Source organism: Acinonyx jubatus, chromosome D1, assembly GCF_027475565.1.
Source record: "Acinonyx jubatus isolate Ajub_Pintada_27869175 chromosome D1, VMU_Ajub_asm_v1.0, whole genome shotgun sequence".
In the NCBI taxonomy this organism is placed as follows: domain Eukaryota; kingdom Metazoa; phylum Chordata; class Mammalia; order Carnivora; family Felidae; genus Acinonyx; species Acinonyx jubatus.
In genome coordinates, this window is record NC_069390.1 from 53,612,739 (window position 1) to 53,632,248 (window position 19,510).

The 19,510-nt window shown below is 41.8% G+C and overlaps 2 protein-coding genes across 3 annotated transcripts in view; both read right to left on the reverse strand.

Annotated features, from left to right (window-relative positions):
* The window catches only part of LOC106966067 (olfactory receptor 51H1-like), a 281,581-nt gene that overhangs the window by 252,058 nt on the left and 10,013 nt on the right, over positions 1-19,510 (reverse strand). The window lies entirely within an intron of this gene.
* On the reverse strand, positions 10,845-17,661 carry LOC106966146 (olfactory receptor 51D1). The gene has a single exon (XM_053203610.1). It carries the CDS (start codon positions 13,410-13,412, stop codon positions 12,342-12,344), a length of 1,071 nt encoding a protein of 356 aa, XP_053059585.1. The 5' UTR covers positions 13,413-17,661; the 3' UTR covers positions 10,845-12,341.

The following is a 19,510-nucleotide window of genomic DNA, read 5'->3' on the forward strand; positions in this document are numbered from 1 at the left end:
TGAAATCAGCTATCTATTGCTTAAAAAATACCTCTCAAAGTTCCAAATTGATTCTAGAAAAAAGACTCAACTGTTAGATTGTGGCAAAAAGTCTATCTTCCAGCATTTGCCCTAGGTTTTTCTCTCGTCACTGCTGACCATGGCCCCTGTGCTCCAGCCATATTAGAATGCATGTTGTTTCATGAAGGTGGCACTGATGCCCATGCTTCTGTGTCTTTTTCTCTTGTTTACTTTTCATTCCTTTGTCAAGATCTTCCCAGATCCCCTTCCTTGACTTCCCACTGAGAAAATCTTATTCATCTTTCACATCCTGGTTTACTGTCTCCCTCCTATGCTGTTTGCTAACTTCTACCCCTGGGTAGAATTAAATGCTTCCTGCCCTGTGTTCCCAAAGAACTTTATTTAGGTCTCTTTTCATGCATTTACAGTCTTGAACTATAATTATTTCTATATTTATTTTGCCTGAATTATGGATTCCTGAATGGCAGGGACCATACCATATTTATTAATTAGTATGCAGTTAACATTTATTGAAAATGAAAGTGAGTTTTATCAAAAGAAGAATCCCTCAATAGACATCTAATGAGGATAGTACAGGCAAGGAGGTAGGAAGGACTGCCCGTTGTATGAACTATAGATTTTGGAGAAGAATGAAAGAATATTTGGAAGGTCAGTACAGGGTAGTCCTAATTTTAGAACAAGAATCTTGTTCTAAACAGAAAAGGCCTTTATTACCCAGGGAAGCAGAGGGCATGAAAGGATACATGGAGAACAAAGCAGGTGCAGCCTTGGCTCTACACAAATGCAAAGTAGACATGCAGCACAGTTTATGCCCAAGAGACAGGGTGACCTAGGATGCCCCCTCTGGAGACATCAGCAAGAAAGCTCTGCTACTCCAGGAGGCCAGATATCTATAGCATCCAAAAATTTCACATGAACAGACATGGTAGAACAGGATCACCATGTTCCACCTTAGGAAATATTAGGAAATAATCATTGGATTGGCATATTCCAACCTATTACCTCTAAGGGTCAAATCTGGGGCTAGAAATGCAAGTCTCAGCTCAAAATAAGCGGAGGACAGTAACAACCTTACAGTGCTCCTGCAAAATTATGAGATAAGGCATGTCAAAGGGTGCTGTAAAACCTATATCACAATATGTGAAGCACTTTTAAATTTTTTCCATTAAAGTGGGAAACAAGGTTCCTGAAAACACACAATTCCCAAAAACTTTTCATTTTCCCCATTTGTCACCTAAATCACCACTCCACCTCAGGCACATACTCATACATACATACACAGTAGCTAGCAGCCCATCTCTCTCAACGGCAAAGGATAAGCACTGATGTGGAGACATCAGACAAGGAGAAGACTCAGCTGTCTGGGAGAGAGATGCCTCAGCAGTATAAAGTGGGCAGCTACTGCTGGGGAAAATATCAGGCTGGGCCACAGAAACTTCAGCAAGAGAAAAAGGAAGGGATGGTAGGGAGACCAGCCAGAAGGCCCAAGCACTGAAGCATCCCAATCTCCCACAGTCCTGCCAGGAGGCAGGCAGAGGGAACAGATGTCATCTGGTCTGAGTGGCTGTTGGTAATTAGAACCATTTGCATGTATTCAGAGAACATTTGGAACTCTGGGGGAAATAGGAACTAAATCACTCTAGTTTGAAAGTAAAACATACTCAAGAAAAAATAAACAAAGAAAGTATTTTTTCTTTCCTTTCCCTAACCCCAGGGAATAGGCTTGGGACTTTCTTTGAAAAAGAAAAAGTCACGCTATCTCAGCAAGTCGCAGGCGTGCCTTGGAGAACTGTGAAGGACATCTTGGCCCTTTCTTGAGGATGGAGGGAGCAGAAGTCACAACTACACAGAGGAGAAATACACTTTGAAGTCTCCAATTCTCTTCATTCCCTCCCCCTGGCCTCCAGGACTCTGTCCCCCAGTGCCAGCTCAGCCCCCATGACCAGCCCACCCTCACACTCTTCCCAGACCTCTCTGAACATCCTCCTTCTCAGAAACACATGGAAAAGCAGTCAGGGAGGTAGACCAGGGGCCATGAGCTCTATTTCTTCTGATCCAAGAGAACAACAATGAGGTCACTCCCAAAACCGATTTTATTGCTTTTTATGATAAAAATAGAAATCACCGAGCTCCTACCAAATGCTGGATGCTGTAAAAATATTATCTCTAACCTAAGAAAATTCTACATGATAGGAATTCTATTTATCTTTATGTATATCTGAGAAAACTGAAGTCCAACAGGATTAAAAAGTGCTCCCAGGGTTTAATAGCTGACTGGTAAAGCAGAACTGGACTAATAGCTGGACCAATACCGAGGTCTGTACATTTCCCCTATTCTAGGCTGCCCTTAATTGTTGTTGCACCTTCTGAAAGCAATAAAATCTACCTGAGAGGCAGGGTAGAAGGGCTTGGTAAGTAGGATACCTTACCCAGGTAGACCCTTGGAAGGGAACTTAAAAGGGCAGTAAAGAGGACCCTCCCAGACTAAGACTTGGGCATTCTCCTTTTAGCCCCAACTCCTCTGGCTGTGACTTTGGGCAGTCCCCACAATGGAGATTTAAAAACTTTATCCTCTACCCTTCTTATATGATGAGAGCCTCTCATTAACCTGTATTATTAATCCTATTTGACTGATAAGGATGCTGAGAGTTTATTAGAGACTTACAGGTTAAGTGTCTGACTTCAGCTCAGGTCATGATCTTGTGATTCATGAGTTTGAACCCCACATCGGGCTCTCTGCTGTCAGCATTAAGCCTGCTTTGAATCTTCTGTTCCCCTCTCTCTCTGCCCCTCGCCCACTGTGCGCGCTCACGTGCTCCCTCTCTCAAAAATAAATATTTTGAAAAAAAAAAAAAAGGAATGGACCAATGGTTTATAAGGTCCATTTTAATGCTATCTCCAAGAGATCCACACTTTGAGGACCCGTGAGTCTAGAGGCCCTCTCCAGGACTCAGGAAACCTGACCAGCTCTCCCCACTTAGGTGCAGCAGGGAAGGGGAACAGATAGGGAATGGGAGAAGGGTTTCATGGTCATTACCATTGTTGGGGATAAACACATACAATGCTCCATGCTTAGAGCAGCGGTGTTGGGGCCTCAGGTGCCCTTGCCAGCATCTGCGGGAACATCCGGAAGATAATGTCCTTAGAGGGAGCCCAGAACACCTGGGGGCCTCTGGATCCTACTCTCAGGCCCAGAGAGAAAAGGCAAACTACAGGGGCAATGCTGTGGTGGGCAAGAACTGCGGGAGCTCATCACTCAGTTCAGGAGGGGGGTTCCTTCCTTAATCCTCCATGTGTGTGGTAGCCCCAGAATCACTTCTACCTCAGGTCATCCTTATCTTCTGTCTCCCTACCTCTTTTGGATTTAATAAAGCAGACGAACCTTTGTAGTGTCCAACATTCATTTTAGAAGGGTCAAAATGAGAATAGACTTTGCACTTTCTCATTTTTCTAATTCAAAAAAAGTAGAGTGAGACTCCCAGCTCTGTTCTATTCACTAGAGGCAGCGTGGGCCTCCAAAATCACCCCCAAACAGAGCTCCAGGGATTCAGGGCCCTGCCCCTCCCCTTCCCAAGTAGGATCAGAGTCTCTAAAAGTCCCACAGAGCTGCAAAGCTTGACCTGGTAATCAGTGCCCAGCAGAAGTACTTTGTTGCCTACACACAGGGAAACATGGTGCAGTGAAAAAGCCTGATCTGGGACTTTGATTGGTACACGCATGTTTTTTCAGTAATTACTGACTGACTGACTGACTGACTGACTACCAGGTACCAGAATCTGCACTAAACACTGGAGATAATGAGACACAGAGTAAACAAGGCACACAGTAAACAATGCAGGGGTGGGGAGAAATGGAGACAAATTATGCAGCTATCACAAGTTGTGATAAATGCTAGGATAGGGGTAAGTACAAGAGCCTGGGAGCAAAGCAGACAGTAGCTTACCAAATTTTCAGGTTCAGAGAGCTTCCCTGAGGAGGTAACCTGTGAGCCAAGACTTGAGGGGCCAGTCATGGTTAACCAGGCAGGGTTGGGAATATGGGGACAGCAGCATTCAGAGATAAAACAGCAGATAAAAGAGAAAAGATGGCTGTTTTCAGGGAGCTCATACACTAGGAGGGCAATAACAAATAAGCAAGAACATATCAGATAAAGATAAGTACACTAAAGATAAAACAGAGTGATAAGATAGAAAAGGACAGGGGAGAGGCACCCATATTTGAGATGCAGGTCACTGGCAGCCTCTCTGAGGTGATGATGTATGAGCTGAGAGCTGTATGATAGGAACATGCCAGACATTCTGACATCTAGGGAAAGAGCAGATGAGGCAACAAAAGGAAAAGGTCTTCTATTCTGGTGGTTCACAGATCAGAAAGAAAGTCAACATGGCCAGAGTACTGAGAGCTCAGGAGAATTTTGGAAAGTGAGGTCAGAGAGGAGGGCAGGGGCCAGATCACGGAGGGGCTTGCAGGACATGGCAAAGGGCTTTGATTTAATTGAGGGGGCCGGGGGAACTAAAGCAACAAATTGGACCTAATTTGTCGTTAAAAGTGCATACTGACAAATTCGAAGACCCAGAGAGAAGGAGTACATACCTTGTTAGGAAAGCTGCACGTGGTTCAGTGGGGCCAGGGAACAGAGTGCAAGGCAGGGGAAGTCACAGTGTAGACAGTAATCCACTTTTTAAATGGAATAAAGACTGGACCCTGCCCCTAGGCACACACAGAGTCAAGACCAGAGCCCTAGGAGGATCTTGAAGTCCCAATATCAGCCACACTCTGTATCAGCCATATTCTGACTTCTGATGCAGAGTACAGAATGAGCTCCTACCCCCAACACAAACTGAACTTCAACCACACTAACAAACTAGGACTGGTCCTGTGAATACATGGACGGACCCCAGTTGAACTCTAACCCAGTCCCAACCCAGTCTGTTCTTCATTCACCTTCATTTAGGACAGCTCCTGCCAGGATCTAAATGGGGATCCCAGTAAACTGATCACTTTTTATAGTACCTGAAAATTACCCACAGGCAGCAGCTAACACTGTCCATGCTTCCCTTCACCTCACATAGAAACTGCTAACACTGTCCTTTGAGTCAGGAGCCTCCTTTATTCTTCCTGGCTCCACCCCCATACTTATTTCATCACAGCCTGGTTTCTCCTTCACTTGGAAAATCTAATGGGAAATCCCCAGCTACAAGAAACCCACACACCTGCACATATCCCCTGGTCTCCTACACTCACCTCAACGCACTGAGGAACGTGTGTCTCTTCCTGTAGTCCTCTTCCTGATGAGGCTGCCACTCTCTGTCTCCATCCCCTCCTTTGGGCCTCCCTGGTTGGGTATTTATTCTCTGTCTTACCTCCTCCCTCCTTCTGCTTCTCCCTTCTGGTGGAGGGAGTGCTTCCCAGAGGGTCTTTGAGCAGGTACCTCTCAGTAGCCAACTGTAGGTCTGGTGTCCCTCTTTGTTTCTGTGTCCTGGGAAAGTGTACCTCAGGGTATGGGGAAGGAGGGGCAGTGGGTAGTCAGGGTCTCTAGAGTCCTCCCCAGATGGGCCCTGTGCCAGCTGGGCTATTGGCCAGTTCCCAGTGTAAAGTCAGACAGGGGGATGAGTAAGAAAAGGCTAGAAGAAACTCATTTGTGTGGCCATGACCTTTGTGAGGGGTTTTTCTCTTTCTTCCCAGGCTCATCAAACTCAGCCAGAGGAAAAGCAGAATAAGCTTTCAGTGAGGTCCCATGATTAAGTATGAGCTCCTTTTCTTCCTGAAGCTTTCTCTGTACTATGCCTTCTTCCCATTGGTGGCCCCTGCTTGGGTCCTTGCTAAGTCTGGATCCCAATGGACCCATCTACCTTTCCCCAAAGCTACATTTTCTTGGTCTCCCAGGCTCTGCACCCTGTGTCTAGCTAACTCATAACATGGTTCCCTGGGGACCATACTATCTTGCACTCCCTGGCTTTGGGTTTCTGAATCTCTGGCTGAGGAAGGAAGATGTGATTTCCTTCAACCTCCCCTATCTCCAACACCAGCCATATAATACCAATGCCATCTGGTTTCTCTATTAAGGGCAAAAAATAGTGAGAGAACATTTATAAAACTAGAGAACAATTTTAATGTGAAACTAAATACCTTGAATATTTAAATAAGTTTTTTAAAAGTCACGGGAACAAAAGGTATGACACAGGGAATATAGCCAATGATGTAATAGTGGTGCATGGTGACAGACGATAGCTACATTTGTGGTAAGAACAGCACAACATAGAGATGCTGAATCACCGTGTTGTATACCTGAAACTAATTAAACATTGTGTGTCAACTATACTCAAATAAAAAAAAATTTTTTTAAGTCTATAAATAAAGCAAAGTGAATTTTAGCTGGTTTCTCCTTGTTTTCTACTTATCAGCTTTACATCAATATGTGTTAAATTTACAACACAGAGCATGCTAACTCAAACTACGCAAAAATAAACTATGTTAAATCAGGCCATTCCATCTTGAACCACATCAAAACTAGTGATGACAAGAGCTCCAGGTGCCCTGTGGAATCTGTAGCCTGACACTCAGTGCCATCCCCCTTGAACTATCTTTGCTGTTTTCCTCAACGTCCCAAACTTTGACTATGTGAAGACTTAAAATATATATACATCCCTACTCTGGCCAAAATGGAGTATCAAGAAGCAACATCCACCTGAAGGAACCAAGAAATGGACGCTATACGTACACATGGTTTACAAGACAGTAAGCATCAGGCAATGAAGGAGAGTAAGCCCTGAGACATGGGAAACAAGTAAGGTGAAACCCTGGGGTTTCCCCAGCTTACTGCCCTAAAGAAGCTTCATTGCAGCACAGGGGAGGAGAACCTAGGCAGAGTCCAGAGGACACCCTAAGTTAAGGAAATGGAGGCAAAGAGTTCAGGAAGATCAAGCCAGCTAGATTGGAAGAGAAAGTATCAGAGATGAAAGAGCTACACAGAGAGAGAAGTCTAGAGATGTAGAGGGTCTTCCTTCAACTGAGGTACTGATCAACACATGCAGGTGAGCAAGCTACCTAAAGATGGGGAAAGAGGTCCCTGAAAATATTAAAGGTAACACTATCCAGTACTTACACAGAGTCAAGGACAGTGACTGTTTCCACCAGCCAGACTGAAAAACTTCAAGATTCACAGGGCACTGCATACAGAATGCAAAAGGACCTTTTCTCAGTAGTGGAGAATAATGGACCTTAGACTGAGCACTGCTCTAGTCCCACCTCACAAATCTTTAAAGCAAGGCCCAAATGATCAAACTATGTACAAGTAACTTGACTGATTGCCTGAACAAAGCATAAGAATACCTACAGGGCTACAAAAATATGTAGCACCAAAGAAAAATTTGCAATGTCTCGCAGGTGATCAAATTACCAGACATGCAAAGAAGAAAAATGACCCAAAATGAAGAGAATAATTAAACTGATCCAGAACTGAAACAGATATTAGAACTACACAATGAAGACATTAAGATGATAATTAGAACTGCATTAAATGGATTACAAATTTAAGTAGAAACATGAAAGATATTTTTTTACAATTGAAATCACACTTCTAGGGATAAAAACTGCAATGTATGAGATGTGAAACTCACTGCATGAGGGTACACTGTGGAAGAAATGATTAGTAAACTTGAAGACATAGCATTAGAAACTATTCAAAATGAAACACAGATAAAAAAAATAATATTTAAAAAACAAATACAGGGGCACCTGGGTGGCTCAGTCAGTTAAGCATCAGATTTCAGCTCAGGTCATAAGATTATGATCTCATTGTTCATGGGTTTGAGCCCCGCGATGGGCTCTGTGCTGACAGCTCAGAGCCTGGAACCTGCTTCAGATTGTGTGTCTCCCTCTCTCTCTGCCCCTCCCTCACTCATGCTCTATTTGTCTGTTTCTCAAAAATAAATAAATGTTAAAAAAAACTTTAAAATAAGTAAATAAAAAACAAACAGACTCAGCAAGCAGTGGGACAACTTCAAGTGGCCTAATTATATGTAATTGGAGTCCCTGGTGTGAGGAGGGGGAGGGATTACAAAAAAATAGCAGCCAAAAGTTTTCCAAATTTGATACAACTATAAATTCACAGATGCAAGAAGCTCAAGATAAAGATGCTTTAAGTATAAAAAAGCTGAAATAATTCATTATCAGCAGACCACATCACAAGTTATATGATAAATTCTTTGGAGTGCCTGGGTGGCTCAGTCAGTTAAGGATCCGGCTCTGGCTCAGTTCACAATCTCACAGTTCAGAAGTTCGAGCCCCTCATTAGGCTCTGTGCTGACAGCTCAGAGCCTGGAGCCTGCTTCAGATTCTGTGTCTCCCTCTCTCTCTGCCCCTCCCCTGCTTGCACTCTGCCTCTCTCTCTCTCTCAAAAATTAATAAACATTAAAAAAAGAAAAACAAAGAAAAAGAAACTCTTCAAGCAGAGAAAAATAATACCAAATAGAAATAATGGGCATCTACAGGGAGAAATGCAGACTGGTGAAAATTGTAACATGGGTAAATACACAAAGTTGTTTTCTTACTATTCAAACCTCTTTGAAGATAATTGACTGTTAACAAAACTAAATAATTTTCTGTTGGATTTATAAAATAAATAAAAGCAAAATGTACAAAAACAGCACAAAGTCTGGGAGGAGAGGAATGGGAATACAGTATTGTAAAATTCTTCTTCTACACATTGAATGGTTAAATGAAAGTAGACTGTGATAAGATATATTATAAATGCTAAAGCAGCCGTTAAAATAACAAAACAGTGACAGCTAATAAACAATAAAAGGAGATAAAACAGAACCACTGAAAGTATTCAGTTAATCAAAAAGAAAGAAAAGCAAAAGGGGGGAAAACAGATGGTACAAAGAGAAAATGGGATACCATAAGTAAAATACAGATGTCATCAAATCAGATAAAAATGTAAGATCTGACAATGTGCCATCGACAAGGCACTCCAAACAAAAGGACACAAATAGATGAAAAGTAATGAATGGGGAAAAATATATATCATGATTACACTAATTACAAGAAAGCTAAAATGGCTTCATTAACATCAGACAATGTACATTTCAGAGTAACGTATATTACCACAAATAAAGAAGGCCAATTCATAATGATAAAAGATTAATTCATTAAGAAGAAATTTAAAAATGCTAAATATTTAGGTACCTGTTAAGAAAATTTCAAAATATTTGAAGCAAAAGTGATATAATTACATGAATAAATAGACAAATATAAAATTATAGCTAAATATTTCAATATCTCTCTCAAGAACTGATAGAACATACTTAATAGTAAAAAACTAGATATTTTCCCCCCAAGATCACAGGATAGGTATCACTTGTAGTCACAATGTCCTGTCATTTCTTATCAATACAATAACAAACAAACAGATTAATTAAATGTATGCAAATTGAAATGAAAGAGGTAAAACTGTCTTTACTCACAAACAACATGATCATCTATGTAGAAAAATCTAATGAAATATACAAAAAAAAACTTGTGGAAATGATTGAGTTTAGCAAAGTGCAAGATTCAGGGTTAATATAAAGAAATCAGTTACAGTTCTCTATACTAACATAATGGATGACCATAAATTTTAACTAAAAAATACCATTTATAATAGCATCAAAATATAAAATACAGATAAATTTGGTGAAAGACATGATAAATCTGTACAATGAAAACTACAAAACATTTCTGAAAGAAACCAAAGACCCTAAAAATGAAGATATATACTTTGTTCATGAGTTAGAAGACACTAATTAACAATGTTAATTCTCTCTAAATTGACCTATATCAATGCAGTACAATTCAAATCAAAATTCTAAAAGACTATTTTATATAAATGTTTAAACTGCTGCTAAAATTCCCATGAAAGACCACCTTTGAAAATAAGGAACAAAGGGAAAGGATTGACAATACTGATTGCAAGATTTCTTATAAAGCTGCAGTAGTCAAAACAATGTGGTATTGACATAAAAATAGAAAAATAGGCCAATGAATCAGAGTCCAGAATTAGACCCCACACATATATAGATAAATGATTTTCTACAAAGATACAAAAGCAGAGTTGACCATGGATAGTCCAGTAGCATTAAAATAACTAGATGTCCATATGGAAATAAATCAACTTTGATCCATACCTTACACTATATACAAAAGCTAACACAAAATAGATCACAGAGCTAAACATAAAACCTAAAACTATAATGCTTCTAGGGGGAAAAAGAATAATGTTTTTTGTGTATGTGTGACTGTGGTGATGAGTTTTTAGATATAACATCAAAAGTGTGTGCTATGAGGGGCACCTGGGTGGCTCAGTAGGTTAAGCATCCAACTTTGGCTCAGGTCCTGATCTCTCAGTTCATGGGTTGGAGCCCCACATCAGGCTCGGTGCTGACTGCTCAGAGCCTGGAGCCTGCTTCGGATTCTGTGTCTCCCTCTCTCTCTCTCTGCCTTTCCTTGTTCATGCTCTGTTTCTCTCTCTCTCTCTCTCTCTCCCAAAAATAAATAAGCATTAAAAACTTTTTTTAAAAAAGTGTGTGCTATGAAACAACTTGATAAACTGGACTTCACCAGTTAGAATGTTTGATGTTTTATAAAGATGCTTAAGAGAAGTAAGACAAGTCACAGACTGGGGGAAATGTAAAGTATATACCTGATAAAGGACTTACATGCAACATATATTTTAAAAAATTCAAACTCAACAATAACAAAACAAACAACCCAATGGAAAAGTGGCAATGATTTACAGATGGCAAATAAACACATGAAGAGATGCCAACATCACTATTTATTAGGGTAATACAAATTGAGTCACAATGAGATACTACTACAAATCTACTAAAATGGCTAAAATAAAAAATACAGACTACACCAAATGTAGGCTAAGATGCCAAAAAAGTATCACTCCCATACACTATTAGTGGAAATGTAAAATGGTACAACCATTCTGGAAGACAGTTTGGCAGTTAAAAAGTTAAATATATACCTCCAGTATGATCTAGCCATTTCATTCCTAAATATTTACACAGGAGGGAAAAAAAACCACATGTCCATACAAAGACTTATATGTTCATAGCAGCTGTATTTGTTTCCAATTCTGGAAACATCCTAAATGTCCAACAGGTGAATGGATAAACAAACTATGGCATAATTATATAATAGAATGTTACCTAGCAGTTAAAAGAATTAAGTTACTTATACATGCTGCAACATGGATGAATCTCAAAATAATTGTGCTGAGTAAAATAAGCCAGGCAAGAAAAGGAGTACATATTGTATGATTCTATTTATATAAAACTCTAGAAAATGCAAACTAATGTAGCATAAAGCATTTCAGTGGTTGCCTGGGAACTGGAGCAGGGAGTGACCAGGAGAGATGGGAATGAAGGATTTTAAAAGGGGTATAAGGAAACTTTTGGGGGTGATGAGTATGTTCACTCTCTTGACTGTGGTGTGGTTTTATGGGTGTGTACATGTCAAAACTTATCAAACTGTACACTTTTTAAATTTTGTAAGTTTATTTATTTTGAGAGAGAGAGACAGACAGACAGACAGAGAGAGTGAGCAGGGGAAGGGCAGAGAGAGAGGGAGAGAGAGAATCCCAAGCAGGCTCTGTGCTCACAAACTGTGAGATCATGACCTAAGCTGAAACCAAGAGCCAAAACGAAGTCGGACACTTAACTGACCTTAACCAACTAAGCCACCCAGATGCCCCTCAAACTGTATACTTTAAATGTGTGCCATTTATTGTATATCAATTACACATCGCTAAACTATTAAACATTAAACTAAATACAGCTGAGGGCTGGAGGCAGAAAACACCTAAGTTCCTGTACCACAGGTCTTACATGGTTGAAATGTCCAAGGTCAGATGCTATGGCAGCCATGGAGGTGTGACGTTCAAATCTCCTTCACAAAAGCCTGCTGCTGGGGGCACAGCTGATTAACAGTGCTGGCTGCTGCCTCTCTGGCTCTACCACCATGTCAGCAGAAAGGTCACACTTGTACAGGCTACTCCCAGCAAATGACTTAGTACTGACTCATTCCTGCCAATGTCAGAGTCTCCCAAGGAGCACCCTTTGCTTGGGGATGCTTGTTCAGCCTGAACAAAACTTCCTCAGAACCACACTTCTGAATCAACACATTTCCTGGAAACAGGAATCCAAGATCTAGTTAGATATCTAGAAGCTGACAGCCCGATGGGTTGGATGCTCCAATCACGGAGACATTCAACAAGATCCTAATCCTCACAGATTTGGCAGGGATTGAAGGCCCTAAGGAGGTTATTCTGCTCACCTGCCACCCTGTAAGAACATATGGAGGACCCGTGAACGGATCTCCTTGGTTTTGGCTCCATAGACAACAGGGTTGACCACAGGTGGTAGTAGCAAATAGATATTAGCCATAATCACATGGAGCAGGGAGGTAGGGCCCCCCAGCCTGTGCACCACTGAGAGCCCAATGAGGGGCACATAGAAGACCAGGACAGCACAGAGATGGGAGATGCAGGTATTGAAAGCCTTGAGTGCTGCCCCCTGAGAAGCCAGCTCCAACACAGTCTTCAGGATAAGAATGTAGGAGAAGCCAATGAAGAGGGAGTCCACACCCATGACTGAGAGGATAATGAAGAGTCCATATACTACATTGACCCTGGTGTCAGAACAGGACAACTTCATAATATCTTGGTGCAGACAGAAGGAGTGTGTGACCATATGTGTTTGGCAGTATGACAACCGCTTCAGGATGAAGGGCAGAGGGAAGAAGAAAACAAATCCCCTGGTCAGGGCAGCTAGTCCAATCTTGGCCACAGTAGGCCCTGTGAGCACAGAAGCATGCCGCAGTGGATGACAGATGGCCACAAAGCGGTCAAAAGCCATAGCCAGCAGGACAGCTGACTCCATGGCTGACAGAGCATGGATAAGGAACATCTGGGCCAGACAAACATTGAATCCTATCTCCTGGATGCCTGTCAGGAAGAGGCTGGCCATCTTGGGCATGGTGACAGAAGACAGGACTAGGTCAATAGTGGAAAGCATGGCCAGGAAGAGGTACATGGGCTCATGCAGACGCCTTTCCACACGGATGATGAGGACAATGGCCAGGTTTCCCAGGGTGGCCATGGCATACATAAAGCACAGGGGGAAAGCCAGCCAAAAGTGTATGTCAGGCCCCAGGCCAGGGATTCCCACCAGCAGGAAGTATGCTGGATGGACCAGAGTTCCATTTGGAGTGGCCATGACAGGAACCAAGAGCTGAGGCTTCTGCATGCCAGGTCCAAGGTCTACATCAGGGAAAAGAAGAAACAGCATTAAGTCATAACTCAGAGGAGAGAAAGGACTTACAAGGAAGGGCACTGGAGTCATGATGGTAGCAAACAGCAGATTAAATACTTGCAATTCTGAACTCCAGCCTCTCTGTGCTCTGATTCTCTTTATACTCACTTCCCTGGAGATCCCATTAGTGTCAGTGTGTGACGGCCCACTCAGAAAACATGCAACAGCTCTTCTTTGCCAGAGCGAAAGCTGTGGACTGGGACACTGCTCTTAACTACTTCTCCAACACAGCAGACCTGCCCAGAAGGTTCCACACTGACCCTAGCTCTTCTAGTGCACCTGAGGTTACGGTTGGTGTGGGTCCTGAGTGTGAGGCTTAGCCTGCAGTTGCCTTTAAGACCCACCCTAGTCTGATTTATGGCAGAAAGCAGGGGTTCAGTCTGGTACTGGCTTCAAGAGACAGACTTGTGTTTAGGCCTGAGAGGCATTTCTCAAACTTCCCTGATAGACTCATCTGAAGCAGTTATTGAGAAGACGATCCCCCACGTCTCACTCCAGGCCCAGAGAATCAGAATTTCCAGGGCAGGAAGTCGAGGAATCTGATTAAGGACAGTATCCCTTCTCCCCTGGTGATTTTTGTTTTAATCAAAGAAATTTGTGGAAAGCAGTTCTGGTGTTCTGGGAGGTAGGGAGATGGGGCTAAAGAAAGATTATCATTTTCAGCCCCCAACAAAGAATAGAACAGAATTTTTCATCAGGATCTCTGGACACCTGCATGACAGTCAGTCCCAGATTGTGCTTGGGTGGGGTATGACACGGAAACCAGATGCAGCTGAGACGTGGAAAGAAAAGCAGTCCATGCTGCTGCTGGTGCTAGGGGGTGAACACAGGCACATCCCCCCTTTCTGCCACTCCTCTCCCTGGTGATCACATAACCACCAGGCTCAACTTCCTTTCTCTCACATACAACCCTATGCTAAGCTTCTGTCCTGAGAACCAACCCTATAACCTGCTGCCTCCTCATATTTCTACTTGGATAGCCTATGGGCTTACGCTCATCTCGTCCCAAATAGAACCTCTTCCAAATCCAGTTCAGGGCAGCTACTCCCATCTTTATTTTTCCTTCTTTTACCTCCACACGTGATTTTACTTTTCCAACTACTCTATGATGACCTCTCCTCTTATTTAATACACCCGCCTTCCCTCCCAACCTCATTATATCATCCACTCTGCTCTTATGAAATGAACTTTCTAACTCACCCCCCTGCCTCTACACCCAGATATTTCAATCTACCTTCTGCATCACTGCCATCTAAACAGCAAAACCAGACATGTCAGGCTCTGTCTAGCAAGTTACTGGTGGCTCCCATAGCCCTCTAAGTTGAAACCACTTGGGCTGCATTCAAGGCCCTTTACTGGGTGGCTCCGACTTCACTTTACAGCGCAGCTTCTCAACTTCCTTTTTCATTACTAATCACCACCACCACACATGTATTTGTCCCACACACGTAATTTCCTTGGATAAATTCATTCCCCTTGCCTTGTTTCTTCAGTGAAGTGTAGGAGGCTGGAACCGGGGATTCCTTCCTGGCTCAAGCGATAGACAAATTTTGGAATGGGCCTCACAGTGTTTGAAGAAAATCCTCTCTGGGTAGATCACCGAACAAGGTCTGGGAGCCCGGGCCGCTGTAATCCGGGAAGTGCGCGCGCAGACAGACCTCTCCAAGCGGCCAAGCGAGCTGAGCAGAGGCCGGCTTCCCCCAGCAATGAATTGTGGCTGGATCTCCTGGTCTAGCTCCCCGCTCTGGGCTGCCCCTGGCTCACTCACCAATAGTGCCTCCGCCCAAGGCCACCGCGCAAATATAATTTCTCCGGGGCTCTGGGGAGCGTGAGGGATGATAAAGGATGAATTCCTCGGGGCTCCTTAAGAAGCCGCACTCCACTCAGGCAGCCAAGGAAAACTGCGCCCTAAACTCCTACCCAAAGTAGCTTCGCTCTATTACCATTTATCCTAAGGCTCAGGAGACTGAAGGGAAGGCAAGTGCCATGGGGTGGATAGAGAAGGGATGATCTGTGCTGGAAAAAAAGGAGCAACTGAACGGAGGCAACAGCATGCACCAGAAAGCGCACAGCCACTGATAATCTTGCTCAGGCTCCCAAATTCCCTATCCAAGGGTGGTGGGGAAGCACACGGTGAAGCCTCTTGCTGCTTGATGCTGCCCTCTCGTGGTCTGGTGGGGAAGCTGCAGCCTCGTGGATGCGTGGATGATGTAGCTCTGAGGATGACTCTTCAAGGACCAAGGAAGGACCTAACTCCTCGGTCTTGAATTTGAACCCCTTCCATTGCATCTTAGCTCTCCTTTCCTTTCAAACTAACCCTTTCTTCTTTGATCCACTAATCATAGCTCACTTGTCCCCCCAGAAATGGGACAACGTACGGTGGTTCTTTAAATGTGGGGCTCTGTCAGGAAACATTTGTGTCCAAACTGGGGTCCAACTATTTGTTCATGGTACAACTAGGCTTAACCTCAGTTTGATGAAAAATAAAATGAGATATTAGCAATTCTCCAGTGAATGTTAGTGTTCATTATTATTACTCAAAACAACTGGAAGAGCCAATGAAGTATGAGGAAATTTGGCTGAGATACTGCTACAACAGTCAAAGGAAGAAACTACACTGGGAAGAAGGAGTGGAAAGCAGTACAGAAGGCTGCTGGGAGATCAAGCACTGTAGGGCTGGAAGTAAAAAAATTCACTTGATACCTTGAGAAAGGCTTGTGGGAAGAGAATCTTGAATGCAGCAAGTAAGGAGTAAGTGGGTTGAAAGGAAAGGGAGAAAGTGGATGTAGACAACTCTTTGAAGAGGTTTGCATGTGAAGAGACGGACTGAAATGGGCAATACATGCAGAATCGATAGTTCTAAGGAGTTTTTAAAAGTGTATTTTGGAGCTACAAGAGATTGAACACAAGTACATGTGATGGAGTTAGTGCAGAAGCTCCATGTTCTCAATATTCATAGAGTTCAGATCATTTAGGGCCTCCTAAGCCAAGAATTTGAGTATATCCTCAGCCAGAGCTCGCCATTGTTGGGTGGACCCTTTAACGCTGTTTGCATTGAATTTCAATTTTCTTACTTATTTTCTTTATTTCTTATGAAAAATACTGAAACAATACTATAGGGATATGCTATTATTTTTAAAGTCATATCATGGTCTATCTTACTCTGGAAGATACTATTCTTATTCTTCTAACAAGTGAAAAAATGTTTGAAAAGTTCCGGTGAAAAATCTCCATTCAAAAATTGTGGCAGCTTGGTCCTTGCTGTTGCTACCAAAAATTTAAGGGGAACTTCTCATTAAACAGGCCTCAATTGAAGTAATAAATAGAGTTGAGAATTATGAATTAACATCAACAAAAGGACAGGTATTCAGAGTGAATGAAAGAGGACCATAAATCTCCTCTTAAAATATGTGCATCAGTATCCATCCCCCCTGTAAAAATAGACAAAAGATCTCATCATAAGTATGCAAAATAATCTCATGTTAAATGCTTTAAGTGAAATAAAAAGAAAAGAGAAAATTAGTCCCACCAAGATTAGGGTCAGGAAAGGTCTTCCTAAGGAAGGATGTTTAAACAGATACCTGAAGCTAAAAATTCATCAGAACAGGGAGTGGGATGAGTATTCTTACTATGGAGAAAAACATATGAAAGCTGACGGGCGAGAGAAAGCATGACACATTGAAGTGGTGAGATAATTTCACTGCATCTGGGACTTAGCAGGCAAAAGATGGAGGTAGAGTGTTTGGAGATGGGGATGGAGAGGTGCACCAAGGTGGCTCATGGAATCCTTATGAGCTGGTTTGGGGAGTATGAACTTCATCCTGGCATTCTAACATCAATGAGAAGATGCTACAGACTGACTCATGTTTGAAAGATCATACTAGCCACAGCATGGACAGTAATTGGTAAGAAAGATCTTAAGTGGGGCTGATCAGTGAAAAAGTTATTCCGATCACCTAGACAAGAGATTATCTTGGCTTAAACTGGAGTAAAGGCAAAGGAGATGCAGAAAAATCTACAAGGAAATCTCTCCAGTAAGAAAGTGTTCTCTTGTTTCCAAGGTATTCAAATTCCATTTGCAAATGAGTAATGCCATTGTTTTTTTGTTAAAAGATAGTGATGGATGTGTTGATACAGAGCCACAAATACTCACATTGAAAGAAAGCGTGGTTTTACCTGAAGATAAAAATGATTTCTTGTGTTAACAACCTGTAATAAGGCAAGAAAAAGAAACATATCATATGAAATTTAGAAAAAAAAATTAATCATTATTTGTGGATTAGTGATGGTATATGTATAAAAATCCAAAAGAATCCATTCATAAGTAATTTGAATTAATAAGTAACTACATAAAGGTTACCAATTAGATAATTAGAATTAATAAGTATATAAAGGTTGCTGAATACAGGTTAATGGACAAAATTCCAGTGTATTTATTTATAAAATAGACATGATTTTTTAAAATCATTTACAATGGCATAGAAAAATCACATGTCTAAGAGTAAATCTAACAAAGGATATAGAGGACCTTCTACATAGAAAACCAGAAAGCATCCTTAAGAGAAACTGAAGAAGACCTAAAATAAATGGGGGGGGGGAGGGGGGGGGAGGGAGATCCTATGGTCCTTTATAGGAAAAGTCAATAATGTGAAGAATTTAATTATCTCCCCAAATTTTTCTACAGATTCAATGTAATCTTAATAATATCCTAAAAGCTCATTTTGCAGAACTTGATAAGTTTAATTAAAAATTTATAGCAAAATATAAATGGTTAAAAGTAGCCACAACACTCTTAAAGAATAGAACTAACATGTGGGGTGCCTGGGTGGCTCAGTCGGTTGAGAGCCCAACCTCGGCTCAGGTCATGATCTCATGGATTCATGGGTTCGAGCCCCACATGAGGCTCTGTGCTGACAGCTCAGAGCCTGAAGCCTGCTTCAGATTCTGTGTTTCTCTCTTCCCCTCCCCTGCTTGTGCTCTGTCTCTCTTTCAAAAATAAGTAAACATTTAAAAAAAATAGAGCCAACATGGGAAAACTTGATAGATCAAATATCAAGACTTATTATAAAGCTATAATAATTATGCAAGTGTGATACTGGTGCAGGATGGACAACTGGGCCAATGCTAGTAATAAAAGCCCAGAAGCACACCTACTGATTTACAGCCAGTTGTTATATGACAATGGTAGCACTATGTGACAATGAGGAAAGTGCCCACATACAAGTGAGGGGGGGGGGAGAGTGGGGGTGGCAGACAGAGAGGAAGACAGAGAATCCCAAGCAGGCTCTGAGCTGTCAGCACGGAGCTGGGGCACAGCTGGATCCTACCAACTATGAGATCATGACTTGAGCAGAAATCAAGAGTCTGACACTTAACCGACTGAGCCACCCAGGCACCCCAAGGAAAGGAGGCTACTTTTAATAAGTGGTACCAGAACTGCTGAATATCCATATGGAAAAAGTTAAACTTGAACCCTGATTTCATACCACTCACAAATACCAATTTTTTGTAAACAGAAGTATAAAAGGTAAAGCAATTAAATTTTCCAAAGTAATATAAAAGAATATTTTCATTACTTCAGGTAAAGATTGATTTCTTAATGCCAGCTAATTCATTCATTAATATTTACTTATTTGTGACAGGTACTCTTGTAATTGATGGAAATATATTAGTGAACAGAACAGGTAAATGCTTTTGTGGAGCTTACATGCTAGCCACTATGATTTAGCATTACTTTGCAAGTATATCTGTCTAGATGCATGCCAAATAGTTTCATTTTTCTTAGGGTTCAGAAATTTCATCTGAAATTATCTAGGTATGGATCTTTCATTTAATGAATGAGCAAGCATCTTTAAACTTGGGTCTTTAGCTTATGGAAATTTTTTCCTAGTTATTTCCTTGACTATTGTTCATTCCATCTATTCCATCCCCTCCTTTCTTTCCTGCTGGAATGCTTATATTTGCCCTCCATGTCTCTTGTCTTTTCTTGACCAAGTTTATACATTTGCTGAAAAAAAAAGAACTATACATGATAGACTTGAGCTATTTACCCAGAACATTGTTGCAAAAAGAAATGGCTACTCTGCTTCTATTCAGTTTCTTTCTTTCTTTTCTTTCTTTCTTTCTTT